The sequence below is a fragment of the Physeter macrocephalus genome, chromosome 11, assembly GCF_002837175.3.
Source record: "Physeter macrocephalus isolate SW-GA chromosome 11, ASM283717v5, whole genome shotgun sequence".
In the NCBI taxonomy this organism is placed as follows: domain Eukaryota; kingdom Metazoa; phylum Chordata; class Mammalia; order Artiodactyla; family Physeteridae; genus Physeter; species Physeter macrocephalus.
In genome coordinates this window covers 171,315,878-171,326,925 of record NC_041224.1, presented here as the reverse complement: position 1 = coordinate 171,326,925, position 11,048 = coordinate 171,315,878, and the positions used below count along the sequence as shown (strand labels likewise).

The 11,048-nt window shown below is 44.0% G+C and overlaps 1 protein-coding gene and 1 pseudogene across 5 annotated transcripts in view; both read right to left on the bottom strand.

The window, feature by feature from the left end:
* The window catches only part of GOLGA5 (golgin A5), a 45,751-nt gene extending 42,683 nt beyond the window's left edge, over positions 1-3,068 (bottom strand). For 2 of the 5 annotated variants that reach the window (XR_008618731.1, XM_055088689.1), the window contains exon 1: positions 2,971-3,048. Coding sequence is in view for 1 of the 5 variants with exons in the window: in XM_055088689.1 (XP_054944664.1) it covers positions 2,971-3,033 (63 nt within the window). In the remaining 4 variants the exon portion in view is untranslated. Of the gene's footprint in view, positions 1-277; positions 1,212-1,433; positions 1,667-2,970 lie in introns of those variants that run through there. The other 3 variants (XR_008618732.1, XR_008618733.1, XR_008618735.1) reach the window with 3 other exon arrangements.
* A 5,336-nt stretch (positions 3,069-8,404) lies between these two features.
* Positions 8,405-9,356, bottom strand: LOC102994049 (serine/threonine-protein phosphatase PP1-gamma catalytic subunit A-like; annotated as a pseudogene).
* Positions 9,357-11,048: the final 1,692 nt, after the last annotated feature.

Sequence of the window (11,048 nt, the reverse complement as noted above, 5' to 3'; positions counted from 1 at the left end):
GTGCTCCGCAACGGGAGAGGCCACAACAGTGAGAGGCCCGTGTACCGCAAAAAGAAAAAAAAAAAGTCAACAACCATTTCTTGAATGGGCACATTGTTCCTTTTGCCTGGAGCGCTCTTTCACAGTTAACTTTTTTTTTGTTCTCGGTCTTCACCTGAACGTCATCTGCCCCCAAAATAGCTCTTTTGTCCCATCTAAATTAGGTCCTATCACTCTCTGTTCACACACTATTCTTTTCCCTCACATCCCTTCATGTTTTGTATGTATTTTTTTTTACCTGTCTCTCCCTCTTTGGGAAGGGGAGGCGGGGAGTGCGTGGATAAACGCCATGTCTGTTTTGCTCACCAATGAATTCTCACCACACAGTAGGCACCCATAAATACTGCTGAATGGAATTAATTTTTATGTTAGGTGCCCTGCAAACATTATCTTTAACACACATAATTTTCACAACCACATTGTGCAGAAGTAGCAATACCCTTTTTTCACAAAAAAAATGGGGGGAAAGGTTTAGAAAGATCCCAGAGTTTAGACAGCAGCTCAGACAGGCAAATCTAAGTCAGCCAAACCCACTTTTTAACCCCTGCGCTCCCCATCTCACCTCAAGAAGAAACTCACCCTCTAAACCTGTTCCTTACAAAATGGGATGATTACATGCTCGTGTATTTCAGAGTTTATGTGAAATCCAATGAAAATGGAAGTGACATGCTCCATAACGTATAAAACTCCCTACAGAGTATGTATCATTCCCGAGTAAACACTGGTGGTAAGTAGGGAACAAATGATCTCTCCTAATAAAGCAATCAAAACATACTTAACTTATATCTTGCCTCTCACTGTAAAGTTTTAAAGGGCTTTAAAACAAAAGCCTGTGCCTTAAGATTGAGTACCCAATTAAATGTTAAGATGGGCCCTAGGCACTTGCCCCGCGGACAAAAGAAGTCTAGCAGACTTCCGAGGTACAGAGCCCTCAAGAAATTCCGCCCAGTAAATGGCCCACGCCGAGCTGAAGAGAGAGAAGAGGGTGAGAGCGCAAGGGATGAGGATGGGGGATGGGTCGGCCGATGGCGGTGGCAGGGCCTGCACGAAGGCCAAGTGTCAACACAGAGGAAGGGAGGCTGGGGATCAGCTGGTCGGTCCCAGGGACTCTGTTGTCAATCCCAGGTGGGCGAGTACAGACCCCCACTTCGCTCCCTACCCACTGCACTGAGCCTCCGGAGGGGGAAAAGCGGCCAAACCAGGCTGGGGTGGGGGAGGGAGGAAAGGGGAGGGCACTAAGCCACGTCCGTGGAGGCCCAAGGGGGCTCCCCTGCCCTGTTCCTAAGCCCCCGGCAGGGCTTAGAGATCAGGGTCTCCGCTGAGGGTATGCCGCCCCCGCCTCTAAGGCCGTGAACGTCCCAAGGGGACCCCTCGGCCCCCCGCGGCCACCTCACCTGAGGACTCTGGAGCGGCTGCACCGCGGCCTGGTCACCCTCCCAGGCCGCCCGTCCTCAGCAGCCGGCCGGGAGGGGGCCCAGCTTGAGCAAACCTGGCCCTTGATCGGCCACGGCCCAGGTACTCTTCCGGGAGACGTGGAAGAGCGGCGAGGACCCCAAAACAGAGTGGCTTCCGAGCTGCCTGAGCGGGCGGCAGCCTAGAGCAGCCACCTGGAGGCGGCTCAGGCAGCAGCGCCGCCGGCTGCGGGGCCCTCGCTCCTGGCCACTCCCTTTTTCCGCCTGTGGAGAGCAAGGGCGGGGGCAGGGCCTGCGTGCGTGTGACGTAGCTCTCCTCCCTAGGACCGCGGCCCGCACGCGGCCGACACAACATTGGAGGCCTCGCCCATCTGGGGGCGTGCCCCACGGCGGCCCACGTGGGTGGCAGGGGCGGTACCCTGTCGGAAGGAATTGGAGGCCTGAGACACAGGTGGGGCGGCCGGCGTTTACCTTTCCCCATTCTTTCTCCGCTCGCCTAGTTTTACGAATGAGGATGTTGAGGCCCATCCTCAACGGGGGATGAGAGTACAGAAAACAAGAACTAGTGGCAGAGACATATTAAATAAACCACTGAATGAACAAGACAGTTTCAGAGCTGTAAATACAAGATAATGGGGAGAAGTGACTGGAGGTGAGGGAAGCACTTTAAATGATGTGGACAGGGAATGTCTCTCTCTGAGGAGGTGACATTTGAGCTGAGACCCAAATGATGGAAAAGGCCAGTAAAGGGCTTTCCATACAGCTGTACTGTAGTTATGTTATGCATACAGTTCACTGAATATTTGAAATAAGTCTAAAATCCACATTTACTAATTCAACAAATACTCAGCACCTACTTGGTGCCCAGGGTTGACTTAATTTGGCCCTAATGACAAGCCTACAACATAGTCCCAAGGACCCTAGAGGTTAAGTAACTTGTCTAAGATCATGTGCCCTAGTAAGGAGTCCATATTACTCCAAAGCTTGAGCCGTTAGACTCAACGTTTTATTGTCTCCAAATTAAATATTGGGAGTAATTACAGCTGCTTCTTTTCTTCCTCTCAAGTAAGGTTTAGCCCAGTCCAGTGAGCAGAACTTTCAGCAGCACCAGGAAATCATAATAGTAGTAATGATAATAATAGCCTCTAATAGTTATTGTGTACTTATTAAGTGCAGTATACTGTGTTAAGCACTGGACGTGCTTCACTTCATTTAATTCTCAAAACAGCCATAAGGAAGGTACTGTTATTATCCTGTGGTAGGTGGCATTGTTGTTGCCAGCTATTAAGTGACTCCTCCTGTTAAGGATGTAAAAAATTAAGAAACAGAAACCTAAATTAAATAGAGCCAGGAGACCAGAAGGGAGAGCTCTCTCACCCAAGAAGTAGAAAGACCCCTTTTCTTTCCTAGCAACAAATCAGCCAATGAAAAGCTGTGGACACTTTGTTTAGTATAGCCCTTCCAACCCCTTTCCCTTTCTATTACAGCATTCTCCTTCCCTTGCTGTGTGGGGACTTACATGTGGCTCACCATGGTTGCAGACTCCAAATGGCAATTCTCTGCTGATTCCAAATAAACCCATCTTTGCTGGAGAAATACCTGGCAGCCTAGTTGTTTCAGGTCAGCAAGGATGATACATCATCACCTGTTGCCTTGTGACTGCAACACATCCTGTAGGAAGGGTGTCCTTTCCAGCCTTACTGATGTCAGGCTTGATCACATGACTTGCTTTGGCCAATAGAATGTGAATAGAAGTGTCTTTCACCACATCTGAGCAATAGTGTTAAGAGCCATTATGTATTCCTACCAACGTGCTTAATCTTTTCCCTCTCTCATGAGAATGGCCTGTCCCAGATGGAGCTGCTCCCTCAGCCTGGGTCCTGGAAGGAAAGAGATGTGAAGCAACCCACGCCTGACAAGTCACATGAGTGCAAAAGAAACCTTTGCTTTTAGAGATTTGTAATTGTTTCATATGCAGCCTTACCTAATGAAATCTAATACATACCCCATTTAACAGATGGAGACACTGAGATTCAGAGAGGTTTAGTTACTTTCCCAAGGTCACACAGGAAGTAGGTAATACATCTGGGATTCAAACCTACATCAGGGTGACTCCAGAAACAATATTGTTAATCAGTGAAGGAATGAGAATGAAAGAAGTTGAAGCAGAGCCAGATCGCCCATATGAAAAAAAAAAAAAATGGCAGTGGGCAGACTACCCCAATGTTTCAAGAATTCCCATGTACACTCCCTGAGAGAGTCAGCACATAGAGACACACTACCCGGAAGTCATAGGGGCCAGGCTGGATTAGCCAGAGATACAACACAGTCAACAGAAAGAGGTTACAACTTTGCCTTGTACAAGACACATGCAAAAAATACTAACCACAAAAGAAAAGATTGAAATTTGGACTTTGTTAAAATTAAGAATTTCTTTTCATCAAAAACAACAACAACAATAACAACAACAACAGCAACATTAAAGCTTGCAAGGCTTTCATTAAGTGAAAGGCAAGCCAAAGATTGGTAGATAATATTTACAATACATATATCTGACAAAGGATTTATATATAGAATATATAAAGCTCTCCGACAAATCAATAAAAAATATCAATCAACCCAACAAAAATAGACTAATATATAAGCATTTCACAAGAGAAAATATCCAATTGGCCAAAGCACAGGAAAAAGTGTTCAACACTATTAGTCATCAGAGAAATACAAATTAAAATCACAATGAAATACCTTTACACATCCACGAGAATTGCTAAAATGTAAAAAGATGAAAAATACCAAGTAATGATGAGTTTGTGGAGCTGCTAGGACACTCATGCATTTTTGACAGAACTGTAAGTGATAGAACCACTTTGGAAAACGTGGGCTCTGTCTTTAAAGCTAAACATAGGCCTACTCTATGGCCCAGTATAGGGCCACCCTATGAGTCAGCAGTTCCACTCAAGAGAAATAGAGGTGAAGTGTCCATCAAAAGACATGTACAATGAAAAACAAGTAACTATACATGCAACAACATGGATGAATCAGACTTACTTGAATTAAAGAAATATTGTTGAGTTAAAAGAAGCTAGTCCCAGGGGCGGGGGAGGGTTGGATTGGGGGTTTGGGACTAGCAGATGCAAACTATTATACATAGAATGGATAAACAACAAGGTCCTATTATATAGCCTGGGGAACTATATTTAATATCCTGTAATAAACCATAATGGAAAAGAACATGAAAAAGAATATATATATGTATAACTGAATCACTTTTCTGTACATGAGAAACTGTAAATCAACTATACTTCAATTGAAAAAAAAGAAGTCTGTCTCAAAAGACCACATACTGTATAATTCCATTAATATGAAGGACAAGAACAGGTGAATCTAATCTATGATTATAGAAGTTATAATACTAGTTACCTTTGGGGGCCATATATTGACTAGGTGTGGTCAAGATGGAGGCTCCTAGAGTGCTGATTATGTTCTATAGCTTGACTTTGGTGTTGATTATGGGTATGGATACATATGTAAGAGTTTATGAACTCTGTACTTAACAACTGTTAACTTTATTTCATGTATGTTATATCTCAATGGAAACAATTCAAAAAAAAATACACATACCCTCTGAGAAGGTAATTTTACTTTTAGGAAATTATCCTACAGATATCCTCACACATATACAAAGTTATTAATTACAGCATTGCTTATAATAGAAAATATTGGAAACAAGTTAAATGTTCATTGATTTAAAAATCTTGGTACATTCATCCAATGAAGTACTATGCAGATGTTTAAAAAAAACAGAAGCTCTTATGTAAGGATACGAAAAGAGCTCCAAGATCTTAACAATATCTGATGTTTTAAAAAAAACAAAAATTAAAAATTGGTGTTTGTAATATGCTATCATTTGTGATTACTTTGATATCTTTGTTATCTTTATTACTTTGATATCAAAATATCTTTGATGAGTAGAGTCTATCTCTTGAGGGACACTTTCTTTCCCTTGGAGAATTCAGCTGGGCAACGGGAGTAAGAGGGAGGTTTATTCTTCAATGAATCCTTTTTTGTATGTAACCTCTGAACTCTGTACCATAAGAATCTATTATTTTTTGAAAGTTCATAATATAAAAAACCTTTTTTAACTTTGAACGCCCTTGGAGGCTGAACGCATTCCTCATGTCTTCACCGCCCTGCCTCTCAGATCGCCTGACACCCTTCGTTTATGTCACCTGCCCAGCTCTGCAGGCTTTCCTTAGGGATTTTGTGACCTTCTTCGGAAGATGCCTGTGTTTCTTCAACTCCGGGTTTCTGTGATTCTACTCCTTGTTGAGCAACTCTGAAGAATGAAATTGTGAACCTCTTTGTGCATTTTTAGCTTCCAGCAGCAGGAGGCACTTTATGCTTAAAAATATATATGTACACTTGTATGTTTGTATGTATGTATATTACATCTGGATTGACAAGTAAAATGAGTATTGCTGGATCGTTTTGTTTATAGAGCACAGAATGTAATATTTCCATGAATCAACGCTGGGTGACACCCAGGAATTTCATATTCCCATACCTGTTTGGGAGTTCCTCCAGATTGACAGACCGTTTCTGGTGTTTTCCATGTCACCTGGAATGCTAAGCTGCTCCCAGAGATGAGTCCCTCTGCCACCGCAGCCCTGATGAACCCTCCTAGGCCCCCATTCACCCCACGTCCTCAGCCTGTCATTGCCCCTGCTCAGAGGCCTCCAACCCCCATATGACCCAACACTGGCAGCAGGGCTGGGTGGAGAAGAGGCTTTGTGCTGTCCTGGAAAAAGCAGATGCCTGAGAGTCAACAAACATCACACGCCTTGCTTTGGCATCATAGGCAATTCCATTTCTCTCTCAGGGCCTCCGTTTCCTCACCTGTAAAATGGGTGGTTAGTGGTTTTTAAGGTGTATGTGAGTGATTGTTATACCGTAGGCTTCTTTCTTTAAAGGAAATCTTTATGTCTATGCCCCGTATATGAAATGCATCCAAGTCAGGCAGTCCTGATGAAGAGTGTGGAGGAAGGTGGAGGCGGCAGGGAAGAAGGTATGCAGAGCCCCTCCCAGTCTTTCCCCATGCCCTACCAAGAAGCTCCTGATATAGCTACTAGGGAGTTTAAAATGTCTTTGCACTCTTTGCACCCTGTACTGGGTTTGTTTTGTTTTGCGGGGGGTGAGCCACAGGCTTGCGGGATCCTAGTTCCCCGACCAGGGATTGAACCTGGCCAGGCAGTGAAAGCTCTCCCAGTCCCAACCACTGGACTGCCAGGAAGTTCCCTGGGTGTTCTTTAAGAGCCTCACTCTGAGATTCTGGGATCCTGTGGAAGGCCAGTCCAGCTTGGGTGCAGGGAATTGACGTACATCTTAGCTTCTTTGTGCCATGGACCCTTTTGCAGAATTGTGTGTGTGTGTGTGTGTGTGTGTGTGTGTGTGTGTGTGTGTGTGTGTTTTTACAAGTTCATCATTTAATAAGCCTGAATTCTTTTTCACCACATGGTATTGGAAAGGGTCATCTGTTGAAACATTGTAACACATCACAGTTTTAAAAAGTCATAGATATCCTGAGTTCTGTATAAACTAGTGGTAGTAAGTTAGTTCCTTTGTTTTGACTTACAAGCCTCAATTTCACTGTAGAATAAAGAATGTAGACCAAAGAAAGCATAATTGGTCACTCATAAAGAACAGTATTGTTTCTTTAATTTGAAGCTTTCTGAATGAACGGGTTCAGGCCTGATGTAATGGTACAAAGATTATTTAATGAATAGGCTATATGGAAATTGTACAAAATGTTATTAACTTTAATCATTAATAGCTTAAGCAGCACTATGTTACTAATCGCTATTCAAACTCAAAAACCTGTTTTTGAATATCCCCAGGAAGGCAGCATGTGTACACAACCAAGCCACCTTATACTTAGGGGAGTGTCAATACGTATTTCAACAGAAACTTTGGCTTTAGGAAAGAGTTAACAAACATTTAAAACAATGGCTCTGGGGCTTCCCTGGTGGCGCGGTGGTTAAGAATCCGCCTGCCAATGCAGGGGACATGGGTTCGAGCCCTGGTCCGGGAAGATCCCACATGCCGCAGAGCAGCTAAGCCTGTGCACCACAACTACTGAGCCTGCGCTCTAGAGCCCACGAGCCACAACTACTGAGCCCGCGTACCACAGCTCCTGAAGCCCGTGTGCCTAGAGCCCAGGAACCGCAACGAAGAGTAGCCCCCGCTCCCGCAACTAGAGAAAGCCCACGTGCAGCAAGGAGGACCCAACACAGCCAAAAATAAATAAATAAAATAAATAAATTTATTTTAAAAAATAGAGTAAAATAAAATAATGGCTTTAATCATCATTTTAAGTATATGGTAGGGGAAAGTGTGCTTTCATTAAACATACATCATACCAGTGATGCTGGCAAGGTTGAAAGTTACTAGTTTGTACATGACAAGACAGTAAGAGAAAAAAGCAATCCTTTGCAACAAAGTTTTAAAAATATATGTTCACAGTGGTTTGTATCAACAGTATGTATTTTATGACAATGACTTGTACAGATTGAGCACTCTAGGGCTCTCTTTATATCCTAAAGAAAACAAGTATTTGCATTATTCTTGGGTTGTACTGAATTTAAAATAGATCAATTGCACACTTACCCCCTAGACAGGATAAACTGTCCTGGGGTGTACAGCTTTAATACCATCATTAAGATTGTTTGCAAAAAACCCCAGAGAATTAAAAAACAAAACAAAACATTTTTTTCTTGGGAGTGGAGAGTCTATTATTTGCTGTTATCATTAGCAAATATCATTCATTAAGTCAAAAATGGAAGGAGCAAGCCCACAAACACTATTTGAGCAAGCTGACCAATATACATTACGATTTTAAAAATGAAGATCTTATACTATATGTTACAAGTCCCAATTAAGCAGTGTCAAAATGACACCTATTTCTTTGCTTGCTTTGTGATCATACCCCTTGGAGGTGTTAAAGGGGCGCCTGGCATTCCGCTTCTTTTTCTCTGCAGGCTTTAAAATCTGAAAAGAACAAATTAGTGCTTTGTCCACACTCAGCATGGCACCTCCATTGTCAAACTCTCCACAATAATCAGTTGCAGAAGACAGAGCGACCAACTGCCTCTTTGCAAAAAATTCATACCATTTTCAACCACCTGATGGGCTCTACGTATAAGATCCAAATTATGCTGATGGAGAAATTTGGCAACCACTTCAGCACCAAATGTGAAGGACAACTCCTCTGTCATTTTCACCCCAGCCTAAGACACCTTTACCTGGGTCAGACCACAAAAAATCACAAAGAAGACCTTGATCTGGTCTATCAGTTGGCCACACAGTTCTCAGAATCTGCTCCATAGATTGAAGATCTGGGGACAAACTTCCATGACAGCAGAATGTTTTCTCATCCACGATGGCTGCTATCAGTAAAGAGTTAAAGCAGTCTATGAAAGTTTTCCATAGTGTAATGTCGTGTCTTCTTTTACATTCATCATAAAAATCCATACATGCTATTGATATTGACACATTCGTGGTTTCCTCTGAGAAGAAAAAAATTCTTGGGATATTTGATTTTCTTTACAGATATTCTCCAAAGACTGCTTCTCCCTGTCCCCAAGAAATAGATAATTGCTTTCTGGTGGGAAACCACCATACTCCAAAAGTCGAAGCAAATCATAGTATTACCTGTGGGTATCACCACTATTTGTAGCGGTGCTTCAAGTTCTCGTAGGATGGGCTGACTGAGAAAGATCTCTTGGGACTTTAAGCACAGTTCTCTGACTTCATTCTCTTGTAGCTGGACATTCTTGCCTGGCTTGGACCCTCTAACTTCCAACAGCCATTGGATGAGGCTGTGATGTTGGGTTTATTTGTACCTGCCATCGCCGTCCCACTACCTGCCCTCCCGTAGGTGCGGCCTTGCACCGGGATTCACATCTCCTTTCCCACGGCCAAGAGCACAGACGCGGCCCCGGCAGTGGTAGCAGAAGCTGTCGGTGGGTCCCCACAACCGCCCGCTCTCCCTGCTTCCTCTTTCTCTCCCCGCCGGAACCATGAGGCAGAATTGTGTTTTTAAACCATAAAATAATACACACAGTATGACAAAAGAAATTAGAGTGGAAATATTGAAATACAGTTATCAAAATATTTTAAAATTGTATGATTCAATAATCTATATACTTTTTAAATTAACACATCAAATAACAGTGTGTAAAATGAAACCCGGGGGATTTCCCTGGAGGTCCACTGGTTAAGACTCTGCACTTCCAATATAGGGGGCACGGTTCCGTCCCTGGTAAGGGAAGTAAGATCTCACAGGCCGCCAGGCAGGGCCAAAAACATAAAAAATAAAATAAAATGAAACCCGGCCTCCCTACGGTGGCCCACAAGGCCCGGCAGGATCTGGCTCAGGCTGTCCTCGCCAGCTCCTTCAGGAGCTGCTGTCCCTCAGACTCACAGTGTCCAGTCATCCCACCCTCAAGAACATTGGCCTTGAAGTTCCCACTGCCTTGGAAATTTCCCCTCCACACATTACCCACCCCATCATCACCCACAATTCCCAATTCCCACGGCCAGTCCCTTCCCATCATTCAGGTCTTGGTATAAAATTCTCCCCCTCTGGAGGTTTCCCTGGTCACCCTGAGTCAACTAGGTCCTGTCCTGCTCCACACAATACCTCATTCTTTTCCTTTATAGTATTTATAATTATACAATTTTATTTTGTATAATTAGTGCAATTATAATTATGCAAATTTATAATAATCTGTATAATATATTTTTATTTACTCAGTGTGCATCTCCCCTCCATGAAGGCATAGACCACATCTGCCTTTCTCTTGTGTACCTAGCACCTAGGACAGGGCTTACTACTTGGTAGGTGCATACATATTTTGTTAAATGAATGAATGCAGTGGTCCCACCCTGTGGATTAGAGAAGCTGGTTCCACGAGATAGGTAGGTACCTCAGAAAGAATCTGTTGCATATGTAGGCATCCAGCACAATACCTGGCACACAACAGGTGCATAATAAATGGTAGGTATGATTTTTATGTCTCTCTGAGTTTCCCCCTGCATGAGCTTCTGCTTATTCTTCTCCATCCATAATCCACATCCAAAGTCCTAGTTCCATCCCAAATGAAGGCATGGGTCTTGCCGTGGACCTCCTGGAGCCCTCCCATCCAGCCTGCCTAACCCACAAGGCCAATCTACCTCTTGCCTCCCAAAACTCATCTCAAGTAGTTCCCCTACTTGGTTTTCAAGGACCCCAGAAACAGGGGGGTGGAACATTCTACTGAAATGCTGGAGGCATGCCAGCATGCAAGCGTAAAAAAGCCTGGTGGAGTTCCTCAGGCCCGAGAGGAGGGGTCTTCATCACCCCTCAGGGGAGACATCATCTTTGCAATCAGGTGTGACTTTGGTGGCGTGGCCAAGGGGCAGGGCCAGCCCAGCCCCCTTTCCTCAGGAGGCCGAGAAGGAGGTGAGAGTCTCAGGAAGGAGGGATAGTGGTGGTGCTCCCCGGTCATGGAGGGCAAAAGGAGGAGAGAAGTGTGCCTGAGTCTAGTGACGGGGCCCAGG